Raw genomic sequence first — 19,470 nt, 5'->3', positions numbered from 1 at the left:
GAAAGGAGACAGGTACGGGATATCAGTGATACAGGTACAGAATAAGGATGTGGCCAGAGATACGGTTACACGGGGATGGGATCAGGGGAGTTAAATACAACACACACACAGCCCACACACAATCTCTCCCTCAATGTCAACAAAAGGAGATAGTCATCAACTTCAGGAAGCATAGTGGAGGGCATTTCGGTCTACATCAATGGGGATGAAGTAGAAATGGTCGAGAGCCTCAGGTTTGTCGGTGTCCAGTTCACCAACAACCTGTTCTGGTCCCTCTATGCAGAACTATAGTTAAGAAAGCTCACCAACACCTCTACTTTTTCAGGAGACTAAGGGAATTTGGCACATCCAACTGTCAATGTTAAAACTCTCATCAACTTTTACAGATGCACCATAGAAAGCATCCTTTCTGGTTGTATCACAGCTTGGTATGGGCTCCTGCTCTGCCCAAGACCGCAAGGAACTACAAAGGGTCGTGAATGAAGCTTAGTCCAGTACGCAAACCAGCCTCCCATCCATTGACTCTAGTCTACACTTCCCGCTGCCTTGGAAAAGCAGCCAGCATAATTAAGGACCCCACGCACCCCGGACATTCTCTCTTCCACCTTCTTCCATCGGGAAAACGTCTGAGATCACATACCAACAGACTCAAGAACAGCTTCTTCCCTGCTGCTGTCAGACTTTTGAATGGACCTACCTCGCATTAAGTTGATCTTTCTCTACACCCTAGCTATGACTGTAACACTACATTCTGCACTCTCTCGTTTCCTTCTCTGTGAACGGTATGCTGTCTGAATAGCGCGCAAGAAACAATACTTCTCACTGTATCCTAAGACATGTGACAATAATAAATCAAATCGTATATACACACACACACACACACACACACACAGAAATCCAGCTCTTACTTGTGCATGTAGAAAAAGATGTAGCCACTCTTGTCTCGTTCTGACTGCACAGTGCCCTCCATCGTCTTGGACACTTCCAGATCATTATACGTCAGCCAGGTCTGCTTCTTTATATCGTAAACATCACTGATGTAATGCCCTATACAAAGTAAAAAGTCACCGAGTGATCAGCCAGCTTTGTAAGAAATATGAGTCACTGTGATTGTTCGGCTCCTTGAGCCTGTCCCTCTATTCAGTAATATCGCAGCCCATCTTGTACATCAATGCCCGGTCCCTGCCCACTCCCTGGGTCCCTGTTAATCCGATCAGCAAAGGAAGAACTGGAGCCAGTCCGTCATTATCATCAGCTACGCTCAGTGTAACTAAAAATAAAGTACAGGCTACACCCCCCCCCCCCCCCCGCAATCTCGTACAGGGGGTCTGTGCCCTAACCCTTCCCCAATTAATATTATCAGCTGCTTTTCATCACAATTGGAGAATTGCACTCAACTGTCACAGCACCTGCACCATTAACATCACTTAATTCACCGCGTCCCCAAAAAACTATCATCCCCCCACCAAAAAAACCGAGCACTTGGTTTTGATATATTCAACAACTGAGCAGCCATAGCATTCCAGAGATTCTCAACCCAGAGTGAACCGGTTCCTGGTCTCACTCCTAAATGGCCGACTCCTTATCCGGAGACCCTGCCTCTTTGTCCCAGACTCTCCAGCTGGGAATCCAGTCAGGTCCTTTATACGTTTCAATGTCACTCTTCATTTTTCTAAATGCCAGAGAATAAAGGCTGATTTTATTCAATCACTCCCCAGATGCCAGCCCACTTATCGCAGGAATCGATCTTGGCTCAAAGGTAAATGCATCTTCCCTCAGGTAGTGAGACCAAAACTGTACACAGGAAGGCAGATGTGGTTTCAGCAAAACAGTCAGAATATTACAGTGTGGAAGAGGCCCTTCGGCCCATCGAGTCTACACCGACACATGAAAGGCCCTGACCTGCCCGCCTAACCCCACTTGCCAGCACTTGGCCCATAGCCAAGAATGTTATGGTGTGCCAAGTGCTCATCCAGATACTTGTTAAAGGATGTGAGGCATCCCGCCTCCACCACAATGCCAGGCATGGTGGCAGAGGTTAGCACTGTGCCTCAGCGCCAGGGACCTGGGTTCAATTCCCGGCTATGGTCACTGTCTGTATGGAGTCTGCACGTTCTCCCAGTGTCTGCGTGGGTTTCCTCCGGGTGCTCCGGTTTCCTCCCACAGTCCAAAGGTGTGCCGGTTAGGTTGATTGGTCATGATAAATTGCCCCTTAGTGTCCCTGAATGTTAGAGGGATTAGCGGGGTAAACGTGTGGGGTTATGGGGATAGGGCCTGGGGTGGGATGTTGTCGGTGCAGACTCGATGGGCTGAATGCCCTCCTTATGCACGTGGGGATTCTATGAAACTGTGGCCGCACATTTCCTGTCAGGTGGGCATAAAAGAAGAGCTCCCCTCGTTTCTTGGGCAATAAGAGGCATACAGATCCAGGGTCAGGAGGAGGGGGGCTGGAGAGAGCTACAGAGATAGGGAGCCACAAAGGGATCGGTTACAACAGAGAATTTTATACTGCAGGCCTGAGAGCTAATGTAATTGATTGGTGAGTACTGGAGTGACGGCGGTGAGTAGGACTTGGTACAGAATGAAACCCACAGAGCATGTTTAACACATCCGACACCAGACATGTGTCTGACAGTGGAGAGCTGGGCATCAGTGAGGGACTGGATTCCATGGTGAAGGAACCTGTGTAACTTCAGACTCGCAGGCAGCAAGCCCGTGAACTATGCGCTAAACAACTTTATCCAATGATTTTTCTACAACAAATTTCAGTGTCCTTCTCTTTTTCAATTAGCTTCAAAATCCTTCCGAAGAATTGACAAATCCAAATCTCAGGTTATGTTCTATTATCCTCAATACTCTGTCGGCAGATCATGTAACCTGGCTACAAGCAAGGTGCTTCCAGCGAGTACATGGGGAGCAGATACCTGGGAACACCACCACCCGCAGGTCCCTCTCCAACCCACTCACCATCCTGACCTGGAACCTTTATCGCCGTTCCTTCATTGTGGCTGGGACTCCCCTGCCTAACAGCACTGTTGGTGTACCTACACCAACCTGGACTGCAGCAGTTCAATGGGGAAATTAGAGATGAACAATAAATGCTGGCCTAGCCAGTGATGCCCCACATCCTGTGAAAGAATATAATTTCAAAAAGTGACAGTATCTGGTACGTACCAGAGGAGGAGGAGCTGCCAATGTGGCTGACGACACTGATTAGTCGGTAAGAATGTGCGAGCTCGCCTGTCTGCAAGAACAGGAAACCAGTCAGTATAAAGACTCAACACCCAATGTGAGAAACCTATACAAGAAACCCAAAGACAGCAGGAGGAAAACATTATTTTTTTCCCTTTTAAACGCAGCGAATGGTTAGGGCCTGGAATGCACTGCTCCGAGTGTGGTTTAAATGACTTTCAAAGAGGAATTGAATCATTATCTGAAGAGAAAACATAAAGTGGAAAGTTTGGGGTGGTGGGACTAGTGAAGTTAGTCCTGCAGAGAGCAGAGGTGAGTCCTGAGGCCACAATGCTCTATCACCGTGCCGATCAGTGATGTCCCGATTTCCCAAGAGGCCCACAGCAAACCTCAGTGAACACCACTGGCCTGTGCTCTCCTTCAACTCACCTCTGCATTCCTTTTCAACTCCTCAGCTTCAGCCTCGCTGTAGTCCATGTCCAAGATTTCCTCGTTACCGGAGTCTTCATCCGAACCCATGAGATCACTGATGGAGTTATTGAACTCTGCAAGGAAGTGTTCATTGGAAGACAATTAAAATGGAGACTACTTTACCACAAAACCAAAGCGCAGCAAGTCCCACAGTGTTCTCCTTCACGTAGAACTATTCACCACATGCGTTGCTTTCCCTGAGTTCACCTCCTTCACATGGAGACCCGGAGCGGAGATAATATTTCACATTCATCAGAGCACCAATATTAAAATGGCAAAAGAAGCCACTGCACATTTTAATGCATCACTCATTACAGAATGAATGAATTGCCTCACATTTTTGCTCCCGCCACAGCGCACAGGCCATTTCACCCCATTATACCGCTATTCAATTGGTCGCTTTCCACTCCTGCACCCTCCCCTCCGCAGTCTGGAGTGTACTATGGAGGCAGATTTAACCTGACCCTCATAAGGGTATTGGATAATCACCTGAAGAGAAAGAGATCACAGGGCTATGGGGGAAGGGCTGGGGAGTGAGACAAGCTGAGCCTCTCTTGCAGAGTGCTGTAACAGACATGATGGGCTGAATGGCCTCCTGCGCCATTCTTGCCATCCCTTCCAGTCAGTGCATTCCACATAGCAACTAGTTGCGTGATATATATTCCCCATCTGCCCACCCCGGTTCTTTGCCATTTACCTTAAACCTGTGCCTTCTGGTTACTGACTCTGCTGCCAGTATAAATGTTTCACTTTATTTGCTGTATCAAAACCCTTCATGATTTTGAACACCTCAATTAAATCTCCCCATAACTGCTGCTGTGCGGTACAGGGAAAAATCTAAGAACAAAGAACAATACAGCACAGGAACAGGCCCTTCGGCCCTCCAAGCCCGCGCCGCTCCCTGGTCCAAACTAGACCATTCTTTTGTATCCCTCCATTCCCACTCCGTTCATATGGCTGTCTAGATAAGTCTTAAATGTTCCCAGTGTGTCCGCCTCCACCACCTTGCCCGGCAGCGCATTCCAGGCCCCCACCACCCTCTGCGTAAAATACGTCCTTCTGATATCCGTGTTAAACCTCCCCCTCCCTCACCTTGAACCTCTCTAGTCTCTAGGCCTCTCTAGTCTCCCCATTTAAGTGAAGTCCCACATTTTTGGTACCATTCTCTCTCCAAGACCTTCACATCCTTACTGCCCAGAATTGGACACAATCACTGGAACCTCTTCACCGTTCACACCGATGGGATTTTCCCATCCCGCCGCAGGGAACGGAGATTTGGCTGGCCACCAAATTCTCCAGCTTCACTGCAGCAGGCGCGTGGCGTGAATGGCAGGTAAGATATTTTCTAACAAGTGTTTTATGAAGTTTTTGTCTCTATGCCTCTGTAAAGGCAGCCAAGGATCCTCCAAGATTCCCTAACCCCTCTCTCACCTCTCCTGCCACCTTCAAAGGCTCACGTACTCACACCTCAGGCTTTTCTGTCGCTGCAAACTCTTTTAAATTACATTGATAGGAAGAATGAGGATAGACAAAGTCCACCACTTCAATCTGGCTCTGCATCCAGTATCTACCATCCGTCTGTGCATTTTTATCAGTCTGTCCATGGAACTCAGACACCATCCTCCTCAATGCTTTCAACACATTGGAGTTTCACATCATCCGCAAACTTTACAATTGTGCCTTTTATACCCAAGTCTAGGTCACTATGTATATATCAAAGAGAAGTGGTTCTAAAATGACCCCCAGTTGGGTCACGGGATGGGATTTTAGGGTCACGGGCTTTAAGGCTGCAATGACGGCCATGGAGGTTGGACTGAGTTTTTGACAGCTGCAAGGCCTATTCACCATTTTCCTTTGATGGAAGTGGTTTAATCATTGTTCTCGAGGCTCAATAACAACTACAACCTGTAGGAAGATGGATCTCCACTTCTTTTCAGGACAAATCCAGCAGCTTTAAACCACCCCCACCCTGGTCAACAACGCATGCCTACCAAACCCCCCCCCCCCCCCCCCCCCCCCCGCCGCTACTGCAGGCATTAAAATGGGATCACATCGGGACACAGTTTGGGAAGCACTGCTTTAGCCAGTTTGATATCTACATTGAAACTGTCGCTGTGGATTCGAGCCCTACTACAGCACAAGCTACGCTAGCAGTCCTGGGAAGTACGGAGAGAGTGCTGCACTGTTGAAGGTGCTGTCCCTTTGGGTGAGGCATTAAGCCAAGGTTCCACCTGTGTGTTACAATATAAAGGGTCCCACAAATTTATTATTTCTCCAAGTGTCTCGCTCTCTCAATCGCATCAAAAGAATGACCCGTGAATTTGTCATTTACTGCTTGTGGGACCCGTGTGGAAAATCACTGACACACTTGCTTACACAACAGGAAATGCACTTAAAACCTTGTGATGAACACAACCCAAGCAAGAAATGGAAAGTAGTCACCTTACCCAGAGTGCATAGTATTCAGCAGCACCATTAATGCTGACTAGTGTCTTACCCTGAATACTCAGCTCTGTGGCTCTCTTCAAGTCATCGTCTTCTTTCAACTCCCGGGCCTCCTGATGGGTCACACAGAGAGAAACTCTTTAACTCTGGCTCAATTTAGCAATAAGATTCACAGCTACTTCCACAGTCACCGTTATCAAGTGTCACAAATTTGGCAAGGAGTGGGACACCCTGGATTGGAAGGAGAGCAGAGGGTCCAGGGCCCATTCCAAGAACTTGAGCATGTAATCGAGCGACACTCACTGTGCTGAAGGAATGCTGCGCTGCCAGAGGTGCCAGAGCACTCATCGCCTGTTAAGGCGAATGCCGAAGTTGCAGTGGGAGCCTCATCAGGTTGGCTTTCTAGGAGGACATGGTCAAATGACCCTGCAATCAAAAGGCTATTTCTAAAAATAAAATCCAAACCCATCCCCTGATCAGTGACACCCATCCTTCCAGCGCCCACAAGGTTGACTCTTCCAAGTGCTGACCTGTTCCTGAAGACTCTGGGCCAGTGCTTGCTGCAGCTCCTGTTCCTCGCGCTCCCTGTCTAGGTCATACTGCTGCATCCAGTCCATCTCACACTGGGAGCCATCTGGGGTTTTATTCTCCTTATTCTCATCAAAGTCTTTCATAATTTCAGCAGGCTCTATGTAATAAAAATAAAAGTTTAAGATGTCAAGGGGAACGAGTGGGTTAAACAGAGGCAACTATTTCTGCTGGTTGGGAAGTCCAGGACTAGGGGATAAAGCCTTCAAATTAGAGTGAGCTCTTCCGGGAATGAAATTAGTTAAAAAGGTTGGGGGGGAGGCAAGAGTACATCATAAAATCCCTACTGTGCAGAAGGAGGCCATTTGGCCCATCGAGTCTGCACCGACTCTGATAAGAGTATCTTACCCAGGTCACACAAACCCCTGTAACCCCAAATATTTACCATGGCTAATCAAAACTAATTTGCACATCTTTGGAATGAGAGCGGAAACCGGAGCACCTGGAGGAAACCCACAGGGAGACTGTGCAGACTGAACACAGTTACCCAAGGTTGGAATTAAAGCCGGGTCCTTGGCACTGTGAGGCAGCAGTGCTAAATATTGTGCCACCGTGCCACCCAAACTCTCTTTCCTGTATGGCAATTGACATGACATCAATTATTAAATTTAGATTAGAGATTGACAGATGTTGTTAACCAAAAGGGATATGGGTGGGTGTGTGGGGTGAGATCATGTCAGCTATGATCACACTGAATGGCGCAACAAGCTGGAGGGATTAAATGGACTGACTCGTGCTTGTGTTTTCTGCTGAGGTGTCACATTTGGTGGGGGGTGGTTCGCTTGTCCTCGATAATCGCTATTCAACGCCAGCACATGGCCAAACAGTCCTCCACCCTCGATACTCCACAACCACATGCCGACTCTCGGCACCTACCTGTTTCCATGCTGGCTCGAGGCCCCTCCATTTCCGCGGCCTCGTGATGTTCCAGTAACTCCTGGGTTTCATCGTCACCGAAGCCGGTGTCGGGGCTGCTGCTTGGCTTCTCGTGTTCCTCCTCCCCACCAAGCGAGAGACACGTTTCCTGCTTGCTGATCTCCAGCACGGCCGCCAGCAGCTCATCTTCATTCAAACTGTCAAAGGTCGGGTCTATTACTGTGGCTGGGGCAGGGCGCTCCATCTCCATCTTACTCGCTTTGAGTACCTGATGAAGGAAGAGACAGTGATCATAGTGCGCGGCAGAAACTGAATTGGATTACTAGTCCAGTGACAATATCACTATGCTACCAACTCGCTGATTGGCAAGGAGACCAAAACGGCACAATATAATCTCCTTGAAGCCGCTTTACATCCTCCTCACCCACCTCATTTTGTGTCATCAGCAAACTTGGAAAAATTACATTTGGTTCCTGTTATATATTTAAATGGTTGCAAGATTGCTTCAAGAGCAGATGGTGATCTCTTTCAATAAACCTGTTGTATATTAGCTGGAATCTACACGAGCAAACCATGTCTTTTTCTATAAAACCCACAACCACAAACATAGCTAGGATATCCAAATCATTGACTTATAGTAAATAGCTGGGGCCCAAGCATCGATCCCTGTGGAACCCCACTAGTCACTGCCTGCCACTCCAAAAAAGATCCATTTATTACTATTCTCTGTTTCCTGTCAGCTAACCATTTCTCAATCCATGCTAATATGTTACCCTCAATCCTGTACACTTCAATTTTGCACACTAACCTCTTATGTGGGACTTTTTATCAAGAGCTTTATGAAAATCCAAATACACATCCACTGGTTCACCGATTCTGCTAATCACATCCTCAAAAACTCCAAGTTTGTCAAACATGATCTCCTATTCATAAATCCATGTTGACTTTGTCTAATCCTGTTGATATTTTCTAAATGTCCTTGAAGCACATCCTTTATAATAGATTCTAGCATTTTTCCTATTACTGACGTTAGACTGACTGGTCTGTAATTCCCCATTTTCTCCCTCCCTCTTTTAAATGGTGGGCTTACATTTGCCACCTTCCAATCTGTTGGGTCTATTTCAGAATCAACAGAAGCCGACTGATATCTCCCACAAATATTTTCAGCCCCTCGTTGCCTCTTAGATTTTCTGAGCCAATACCCTTTCTCACTACTGCACTGATTTCATCCATAACTAGCAAAGCCACCCCACCTGCTTTTCCTTTTTGCCCGTGTTTCCTAAACATTGAGCACTCTTAGATATTCAATTCCCAGCCCTGGTCACCCTGCAGCCACGTTTCTGTAATTGTATCACATACCTGTTTACATCAAAGAACAATACAGCACAGGAACAGGCCCTTCGGCCCTCCAAGCCCGCGCCGCTCCCCGGTCCAGGATTGAATCCTGAATCCAGGATCCCCGCCCAATTTTCCAGCCTATCTACATACCAATATCCTATCCACCGAGCTGTCCCTCACAGCTACGATGCTTTGTTCATCACAACCTATTAACTCACCCCCACCCCCCCATTCCAGACCATGTGATCTCCAGGGAGAGGCGAAAACCCAGAGTGAAAACCCCAGGGCCAATATGGGGAAAAAAAATCTGGGAAATTCCTCTCCGACCCCCTGAGGCGATCGAAACGAGTCCAGGAGATCACAATGGCCCTGATCGGAAAATGCTTCCCAACCCTAGTCATTTCCACTTCCACGAACACCATATGAATTCCCTGCCCCCGAGACAGGTTCCCAACTATCCGCAGTCTCGCACTGTACTGGCACCAGCAAGATGATCATAGAATGAAGCCTTGAAACGAGAAACAAGGAACAATTAGCCCGCGCCGCTCCCTGGTCCAAACTAGACCACTCTTTTGTATCCCTCCATTCCCACTCCGTTCATATAGCTGTCTAGATAAGTCTTAAACGTTCCCAGTGTGTCCGCCTCCACCACCTTGCCCGGCAACACATTCCAGGCCCCCACGACCCTGTGTGAAATATGTCCTTCTGATATCTGTGTTAAACCTCCCCCCCTTCACCTTGAACCTATGACCCCTCGTGAACGTCACCACCGACCCGGGGAAAAGCTTCCCACCGTTCACCCTATCTATGCCTTTCATAATTTTATACACCTCTATTAAGTTTCCCCTCATCCTCCGTCTTTCCAAGGAGAACAACCCCAGTTTCCCCAATCTCTCCTCATAACCAAGCCCCTCCGTACCAGGCAACATCCTGGTAAACCTCCTCTGTACTCTCTCCAAAGCCTCCACGTCCTTCTGGTAGTGTGGCGACCAGAACTGGACGCAGTATTCCAAACATCCATGTTATGATGTGGAGATGCCGGCGTTGGACTGGGGTAAGCGCAGTAAGAGGTCTCACAACACCAGGTTAAAGTCCAACAGGTTTATTTGGTAGCACAAGCCACTAGCTTTCAGAGCGCTGCTCCTTCATCAGGTGAGTAGGAGTTGTGTTCACAAACAGGGCATATATAGACACAAACTCAATTTACAAGATAATGGTTAGAATGCGAGTCTTTACAGGTAATCAAGTCTTAAAGGTAGAGACAATGTGAGAGGGTTAAGCACAGGTTAAAGAGATGTGCACTGTCTCCAGACAGGACAGTTAGTGAGATTTTGCAAGCCCAGGCAAGTCGTGGGGGTTACAGATAGTGTGACAGGAATCTAAGATCCCAGTTGAGGCCGTCCTCGTGTGTGCGGAACTTGGCTATCAGTTTCTGCTCAGCGATTCTGCGTTCTGTTGTGAAGGCCGCCTTGGAGAACGCTTACCCGAAGATCAGAGGTTGAATGCCCGTGACTGCTGAAGTGCTCCCCCACAGGAAGAGAACAGTCTTGCCTGGTGATTGTCGAGCGGTGTTCATTCATCCATTGTCGTAGCGTCTGCATGGTCTCCCCAATGTACCATACCTCGGGACATCCTTTCCTGCAACGTACCAGGTAGACAACGTTGGCCGAGTTGCCAGAGTATGTACCGTGTACCTGGTGGATGGTGTTCTCACGTGAGATGATGGCATCCGTGTCGATGATCCGGCACGTCTTGCAGAGGTTGCTGTGGCAGGGTTGTGTGGTGTCGTGGTCACTGTTCTCCTGAAGGCTGGGTAGTTTGCTGCGGACAATGGGCTGTTTGAGGTTGTGCGGTTGTTTGAAGGCAAGTAGTAGGGGTGTGGGGATGGCCTTGGCGAGATGTTCATCTTCATCAATGACATGTTGAAGGCTTCGGAGATGCCGTAGCTTCTCCGCTCCGGGGAAGTACTGGACGACGAAGGGTACTCTGTCCGCTGTGTCCCGTGTTTGTCTTCTGGGGAGGTCGGTGCGGTTTTTCACTGTGGCGCGTCGGAACTGTCGATCGATGAGTTGAGCGCCATATCCTGTTCCTGAGGGCATCTTTCAGCGTCTGGAGGTGTCTGTTGCGATCCTCCTCATCTGAGCAGATCCTGTGTATATGGAAGGCTCAACCGGGATCTTGGATTCATGTCACATTATTTGTAACCCCCATGACTTGCAAAATCTCACTAACTGTCCTGGCTGGAGACAATACACATCTCTTTAACTTGTGCTTAACCCTCTCTCCACTCACATTGTCTGTACCTTTAAGACTTGATTACCTGTAAAGACTCGCATTCCAACCATTATCTTGTAAATTGCGTTTGTGTCTTTATATACCCTGTTTGTGAACAGAACTCCCACTCACCTCATAGAAACCCTACAGTGCAGAAAGAGGCCATTTGGCCCATCGAGTCTGCACCGACCACAATCCCACCCAGGCCCTACCCCCATATCCCTACATATTTACCCGCTAATCCCTCTAATTTACGCATCTCAGGACTCTAAGGGGCAATTTTAAGCATGGCCAATCAACCTAACCCGCACATCTTTGGACTGTGGGAGGAAACTGGAGCACCCGGAGGAAACCCACGCAGACACGGGGAGAACGTGCAAACTCCACACAGTGATCCAAGCCAGGAATTGAACCCAGGTCCCTGGAACTGTGAAGCAGCAGTGCTAACCACTGTGCTACCGTGCCACCTCAACCGGGATCTTGGATTCAACCTGATGAAGGAGCAGCGCTCTGAAAGCTTGTGGCTTGTGCTACCAAATATACCTGTTGGACTTTAACCTGGTGTTGTGAGACTTCTTACATCCATGTTAACATTGTTCGATCTATGGCTCCATTTGCTGCTCGCCCTGGTTTCCTCTGCCTTCCCCTCTTGCTTTCTACTGTTCTGTCTTCCATTTCCACCTTTGTTTCCCTCTCGTGTCCTCCCAACTCAGTTTCCCATCCCCTGCCACTGGAGTTTAACCCCTCCTCACAGTGCTAGCAAACACCCCCTACGAGGATATTAGCCCCGGTCCTGCTGAGTTACAACCTATCCAGCTTGTACAGGTCCCATCTTCCCCAGAATCGGTCCCAATGCTTCAGGAATCTAAATCCCACCCTCTTACCCTCCAGCCACAAATCAGTCTACTCTCCTACTCCTGATCTCACCAACACGTGACACTGGGAGTAATCCTGAGATTACTACCTTTGAGGTCCTGCTATTTATTTCCTAGTTCCCTATATCCTACTTTCAGGATCTTATCCCTCTTTGTGAAAAGTGTCATAAATATGAGCTCTTCCTTCCTAGGGGACAGAGAGAGATCAGCGGCGCAGTAATGGCTTTCAGCCAGACTCACGAGTTGCATTTCTTCCTCTTCCTGCTGCGTCTCGCGTTGAACCTGGTCAGTCATCTGCCTGCTGATCACCATTGCCCGTTTCACCTGCTCCTCCTCACTGTCAGAATCCAGGATAACGATTGTAGACTTGAAGCAGTACTTCCTGAGGACCAACACTCGGGATTAGGCACAAGAAGCAGTTAGCCGCAAGATAAGGAGGCAGAATTACATCTTGTACCCGTTAACAAACACCTTCCATACACCCTGCGTTTACATTGTTACAGCTGATTCCCTCCCCCCTGCTGTCCTGCAAGTTCCAACTCTGGCCGGGGCCAAAGTTCCACAGCATTGCCCTTCTGTTAGAATTTCCAAGCTAAATATCGCTCAGGTGTCTGTGATCAGCTTCCCAACATGGAGGGCAAGTCAAAGAGAAGCTTGCTGCAGGGGTCGCCCAACTGCACTTTCTAGCAGGGGCTCAGCACAAAGGAGGCCCTTCGGTCCATTGTGTCTGTGCCGGCCAACAAACAGCTATCTACTCTAATCCCATTTTCTAGCACTAGTCCGTAGCCTTGTATGCTGTGGTGTCGCAAGTCATCTCAAATCAGTCAAACCCCAGCTGCAATTTCCTCTTTCTGAGCTGGGGAAACATCGAGACCAATTGCAACACTTTGCCGAAATTCTTTGGCAAAACATCCAAATGATGTTCCTGCCACTTTGTGGTCGCTCGTACACCCTCTCAAATCCTGCACCAGCTACTCCCCTTAACCTGTGCTCCCCTTATTTCCTGCCTCAATGCTGGAGTCCTGCATTTTACCGTCACATTATTCGCCTGCATCCCACATTCCCCTGGATCCCGCACTCCTCATCTCCTTGTCTGTTCCACTGGGTTTTGTTGCCTTTCCTGCATTCTGCACCCCCTAGGTTAAGCTACAGTCAGACCACGCTGCGATAACTCACCTCCCCAGTGTGGACGTGGAAGTTGTCGAGTTCACTGACTGCGAGGTTTTGAGTGGTCGGGACCTGCGAAATTCAAACGCAGCCGGTAATGTTGAATGTTACAGACTGTACATTAGCCCCGGAAGTAAATTGGCTACTTCCCTGTCAGAAACGTTACTGAAACCGAACCTCCCTCAACTTACTGAAGCTATGCACTTGTAAAGTATTGCCGATTTTGTCTGATAATGCTCACACCACACACACACCCCGGGACACTTTACAACATGAAAGGCAGATTGTTGTTATATCAGAAGGCTATTTGACTGCAGGACGATTATAGCTGGGGTTCATCCTGGCCATCCATTCACTGTCTGCGCAAATACTTTACCACTGGGGCTTGCTAAACCCCAAATCTACATTGTGAACCTGACTACAATCTAACCTATAGCAGCTGTGCGCAGACTGTTGGAACAGAAGCTGAGTGAAGAGTGAGCCGGAAGAATAGGTCACTTTGAGCTGAGCTGAACAGTCGATCACCTCGAACCACACTGCAGCATGGGAAGTCATTCAGGGCTGCTTTTAAGAAAAGAAGAACTTGTATTTCCACAGCGTCATTCACTCCCTCAGAATACCCCAAAGTACTTTACATTAATACTGCGATGAAGTTAGTGTGAAAATCCCCTCTCTCCATCCTAACAGTCCCCCCTCATTTCACTTACATCGCAGCTTGTGTGTTCCAGCCCAGTGAAAGAGGCTGCCGTGTGCTCTCTGTGCAGTGAGCCGCCAGGGTCAGGTACTTTGGGATGATCACCTGCTGACCAAGCTTGTTATTCAGAGAGAGCTGCACATTAAAACTGTACCGTTTCAAATGCAGTATCAGGACCCTAGAAGAAGAAGTCAGTCAGCCATTACACACAAACCAGTTTCAATATATGTGAGCAGGAGTCAGTGTCAGGCACAGATTTAACAACCTAAGCAGGTACAGCACTGAGTTAGATACAGAGTAAAGCTCCCTCTACACTGTCCCCATCAAACACTCACAGGGCAGGTACAGCACAGGGTTAGATACAGAGTAAAGCTCCCTCTACACTGTCCCCCATCAAACACTCCCAGGACAGGTACAGCATGGGGTTAGATACAGTATAAAGCTCCCTCTACACTGTCCCCATCAAACACTCTCAGGACAGGGACAGCACGGGGTTAGATAGAGTAAAGCTCCCTCTACACTGTCCCCATCAAACACTCCCAGGACAGGTACAGCACGGGGTTAGATACAGAGTAAATCTCCCTCTACACTGTCCCCATCAAACACTCCCAGGACAGGTACAGCACAGGGTTAGATACAGAGTAAAGTTCCCTCTACACTGTCCCCATCAAACACTCCCAGGACAGGGACAGCACGGGTTTAGATACAGAGTAAAGCTCCCTCTACACTGTCCCCCATCAAACACACCTGAGACAGGTACAGCATGAGGTTAGATACAGTATAAAGCTCCCTCTACACTGTCCCCATCAAACACTCCCAGGACAGGTACAGCACGGGGTTAGATACAGAGTAAAGCTCCCTCTACACTGTCCCCATTAAACACTCCCAGGACAGGTACAGGACAAATACAGAACAAAGACCTAACATTTGGAGAGCAACCAATTGCACACTTTCTGCTGTGTGCCTCCAGTCTTTGCCTTGTGGATCAATCCCACCTGGAGCCAGTCGGGACTGGCCCCAAATTTATTTGACGTGCAGGCAGAGATTGGAACATTCATCTTTCCTTTCTGCACTTGGCCCTGGGTTTAGAAGATACAAAGAGGGCCCAGCATTTTGTCCATCCCACCCCCACAGGTACTGACCTGGGCAGCCTGCTGAACTTGTGAGTCACGACTGCAGTTTTGCCATTGCATTTCTCACAGGAATATTCAATTTCTTCAGCCTGAAGCAGAAGGGATAAAGTGATCAATAAAACCCAATTGCACACCTTCTGAACAAAATGGATAGTCCATCACCCACACGGGAGGGGGCGTTATACACATCGGTCAGGGCCTCCATTCAATGTCTCATCCAAACGAGGGTGCGTCTGAGAATGCAGCACTCTCCTCAGTACTAAACTAGGAGGGTCAGCCAAGATATGCATTCAAGAGTCTAGAATAGGGCATGAACCCATGACTCCGTGACCCCTCCCCAGGTCTTTCATTCATCGCTTTTACAGCAAAAGTAAGGCGAGATGGTGATATAGTGGCAATGTCACTGCGCTCGTCAGAGGCTAGGCTAATGCTCTGGGGACAGGGATTCAAATCCCACCACAGCATTAGGTGGAATTTAAATGAGTAAATCCGGAATATAAAGCTAGTCTCAGTAAAGCAGCCCATGAAACTATCATCCATTGTCACAAAACGCCACCTGGTTCATCAATGTCCTTTAGGACGTCTTTATCCGGTCTGGCCTACATGACTCCAGACCCACAGAAGTGTGGTCGACTCTTAACTGCCCTCTGAAATGGCCGAGCGAGAGACTCAAACATTTGGAATCAGCAACAGATGCTGACCTTGCCAGCAATGCCCACATCCCGTGAAAATACAATTAGAGCAATGAGTGCCATCACTCCCACACATGTAGAGAGAAAAGCAGAGTTACTCACCCTGAAGAAGAGATCGAGCGAGTCCTGGATAGACCTTGGGGGCAGAAGCTTCTTCCGCCGGGGTAGATCGATGGAAAGGTCGTTGAATTGTTCTCGTTTTGTAACACTTTCACAACAGCTGCAAGATGAACAAGAGCCCGAGTTACCACACGGAGCAACACTGTGCTTTCAACGTCCCTTTCGCAGGCTGCTACGCAGACACGCTAGTCAAATACGGAATAGATTATATTGTGCTTTCAAATTTGTATCCCCAGCAGCAGAAAGATTTTCACACAGCACTCCGGGTGAAAACACTCCTGTGCGGCGGGGGGAGAGATGCACATCCTTCCTCAGGTCCTCTCACCACCTTCCCAGGTAATGGACAGGATTAGGTCACATTGCCCGGGTCCCTCCATATCAGACAATTTGGGCTGCAGCAGGGAGGAGAGCAAGGGATCTTGCCGGGTGTTACACTCGATAGTGCTCGGAACCCCTGGAAGATGAGGGTAACACAGCACAACTCAAATGTGGGCATCTTTTCTTCCCTCCAGTTCTGTACAGGTCAGTGGCACGAACAAGCAAGGGTAGGGTACACGAGTGTGCTACAGAGAATTGTAGCCTGGCACAGCAAAGCAGGAGGCTGCCCTGGTAGATGTTTCCCCACCATGGTCCTGGGATTCTGACATCAGCTGGTTCACCAATAGCAGTGACCAGCTGACCCTGTATGGACTGATCTTCACCACACTGAGAGCAGACTTGGTTAAAGGGATCATTCTGTGCGTGAATGGGCAAATACCACAGAAAATGTGCCTCACCGCCAACGTACATTTTACAACCGATGGTGTGCAGAACCTCAAACTCCACGTTGGAGACGATGGGGCAGGCGTAGACCCTGGCAGCACCTGCCTCGTGACATGCCCGAGCAGCTGGAGTGTCCTCGCCCACCACCGGCTCATTCTTCCACGTCTTGTTCAGCTTTTCCATGTCTTCCTTCAGCTGATCCAGGCACTGGCTCAGGAACTCGTGGGCATCCTAAGGTGGAGGGGTGAGGGAGAAGAGAACTATCCAATCAGCCTCACTCTTCCACATTTTCCCCTATGATCTGCAAACTTCACCCAATTCGCTTGACTCTGTTTCCGCTGCCCTTTCAGACAGTGCATTCCCGATCACAGCCGGGAACGTACCGCCTCGCAGAACGGAATTCTCCGTTGGCCTCAGCAGGATTTTCCGAGCCTCGCCTGAGCAAGGCTATAAAATCACAGCCCACAACTCACTGGGTGAAAAAAAATCTCATCCACCCCCACCTGGTTCTTTTACCGATCACCAACAATCTGTGTCCCTCTGCTTACTGACCTTCCTACCACTGGAAACACTCTCTCCTTATTTACTCCCTCAAAATCCCTCATGATTTTCAACATAGAACATAGATAGAACATAGAACATTACAGCACAGAACAGGCCCTTCGGCCCACGATGTTGCACCGACCAGTTAAAAAAAAACAAAAAAAAAAAACTGTGACCCTCCAACCTAAACCAATTTCTTTTCGTCCATGAACCTATCTACGGATCTCTTAAACGCCCCCAAACTAGGCGCATTTACTACTGATGCTGGCAGGGCATTCCAATCCCTCACCACCCTCTGGGTAAAGAACCTACCCCTGACATCGGTTCTATAACTACCCCCCCTCAATTTAAAGCCATGCCCCCTCGTGCTGGATTTCTCCATCAGAGGAAAAAGGCTATCACTATCCACCCTATCTAAACCTCTAATCATCTTATATGTTTCAATAAGATCCCCTCTTAGCCGCCGCCTTTCCAGCGAAAACAATCCCAAATCCCTCAGCCTCTCCTCATAGGATCTCCCCTCCATACCAGGCAACATCCTGGTAAACCTCCTCTGCACCCTCTCCAAAGCCTCCACATCCTTCCTGTAATGTGGGGACCAGAACTGCACACAGTACTCCAAGTGCATCTCTATTAAATGTCCCCATAGACCATAAGACATAGGAGCAGAATTAGGCCACTCGGCCCATCGAGTCTGCTCCGCCATTCAATCATGGCTGATATTTTTCTCATCCCCATTCTCCTGCCTTTTCCCCATAACCCCTTATTAATCATGAACCTACCTATCTCTGTCTTAAAGACACTCAATGACCTGGCCTCCACAGCCTTCTGCAGCAAAGAGTTCCACAGGGCGGCACGGTAGCACAGTGGTTAGCACTGCTGCTTCACAGCTCCAGGGACCTGGGTTCAATTCCCGGCATGGGTCACTGTCTGTGTGGAGTTTGCACATTCTCCTCGTGTCTGCGTGGGTTTCCTCCGGCTGCTCTGGTTTCCTCCCATAGTCCAAAGATGTGCGGGTTAGGCTGATTGGCCATGCTAAAATTGCCCTTAGTGCCCTGAGATGTGTAGGTTATAGTGATTAGTGGGTAAAATAAGTAGGGATATGGGGGTAGGATTGTGGTTGGTGCAGACTCGAGGGGCCGAATGGCCTCTTTCTGTACTGTAGGGTTTCTATGATTCTTCTATGATTCACCATTCTCTGGCTGAAGAAATTCTTCCTCATCTCTGTTTTAAAGGATCGTCCCTTTAATCGGAGGTTATCCCCTCTGGTTCTAGTTAACCATCTCCCCTTTCAAGAGGGTTTCTCTGTTACCCCCTTTAACAGGCCTTAACAGCTCTGACGAAGGGTCATCCAGACTCAAAATGCTGGCTGTATGCTCTTGACACAGATACTGAGATTTTCTGCTTTGTAAGAGTCTCTCTCGTCTCTCCACCTTGATGGCCCTGCAGTTTATTTTCCCCTTTAAGTATCGATCCAATTTATTTTTGAAAGTTACTACTGAATGTGTTCTCCTTTCAGGAATTGGATTCCAGGTCACAACAGATCGCTAAAAACACGTCCCGTCCCCCTGCCAATCACCTTAAATCTGGTCACCAGCTCTTCCGCAACTGAAAGCAGTTTCTCTATTTACTCTGGCAAAAAACCTTCATGATTTTGGACACATTCTTAGCTACTCTCCTCTTGACCTTCCCTGCTTTGAGAACAAACTCCAGCTTCTCCACAGAACCCAAGTCTGTCATACCACGTCCCATTCTAGTAAACCTCCCTCTGCATCCTCTCCGAGGCCTCAACATCCTTCCCTCAAGTGTGGTGCTCAAAACGTGACACAATATTCCTGCTGATGCCTAACCAATGACCGATAAAAGGTTTACCATAAGCTCCTCACTTTTAAACTCCCATGCCTTCATTCATAAAAAGCATTCGAGGTCATGATGTTGTGTCAGCAATTTACACCCGATGAGTGCAAGGACTGTGATTAAGCTTTAATTCTGTTACTTGTTATTGCTTCCAATTTGTGATGCTAAGTTAATGCAACAGTGGGTAAGTACAGAACACAGTACCCTCTTATGGCAGAGAAGCACTACTGCAGCACCCGGTGCTCCAATATATTAGAATCAGATTCTCTACAATGCAGGAGGCCGCCATTTGGCCCATTTGAGTCTGCACCAACTTTCTGATAGGGCCTAGGTGGGATGTTCTATCTTGTAACGCCAGATATTTCCCCCTCTAATCCTCCTAATCTACACATCTTTTGACACAGGGGGCAATTTAGCACGGCCAATCCACCCAACCAGCACAT

General features: G+C 48.4%; 1 protein-coding gene across 3 annotated transcripts in view; it reads right to left on the bottom strand.

The window, feature by feature from the left end:
- Positions 1 to 19,470, bottom strand: part of usp37 (ubiquitin specific peptidase 37) — a 48,879-nt gene that overhangs the window by 2,111 nt on the left and 27,298 nt on the right. For 2 of the 3 annotated variants that reach the window (XM_078227748.1, XM_078227749.1), the window contains exons 12-23: positions 16,653 to 16,858; positions 15,848 to 15,965; positions 15,063 to 15,142; positions 13,934 to 14,098; positions 13,236 to 13,298; positions 12,300 to 12,441; positions 7,573 to 7,840; positions 6,639 to 6,796; positions 6,161 to 6,221; positions 3,622 to 3,737; positions 3,175 to 3,244; positions 909 to 1,047 (exon numbers count right to left, since the gene is read on the bottom strand). In XM_078227748.1, coding sequence (XP_078083874.1) covers positions 909 to 1,047; positions 3,175 to 3,244; positions 3,622 to 3,737; positions 6,161 to 6,221; positions 6,639 to 6,796; positions 7,573 to 7,840; positions 12,300 to 12,441; positions 13,236 to 13,298; positions 13,934 to 14,098; positions 15,063 to 15,142; positions 15,848 to 15,965; positions 16,653 to 16,858 — 1,586 coding nt within the window. The remainder of the gene's footprint in view (positions 1 to 908; positions 1,048 to 3,174; positions 3,245 to 3,621; positions 3,738 to 6,160; positions 6,222 to 6,638; positions 6,797 to 7,572; positions 7,841 to 12,299; positions 12,442 to 13,235; positions 13,299 to 13,933; positions 14,099 to 15,062; positions 15,143 to 15,847; positions 15,966 to 16,652; positions 16,859 to 19,470) is intronic. The other variant, XM_078227750.1, reaches the window with a different exon arrangement.

Source organism: Mustelus asterias, chromosome 14 (genome assembly GCF_964213995.1).
Source record: "Mustelus asterias chromosome 14, sMusAst1.hap1.1, whole genome shotgun sequence".
Classification (NCBI taxonomy): Eukaryota; Metazoa; Chordata; class Chondrichthyes; order Carcharhiniformes; family Triakidae; genus Mustelus; species Mustelus asterias.
The sequence above is the reverse complement of the archived record's forward strand: the minus strand, read 5'-3'. Positions and strand labels throughout refer to the sequence as shown.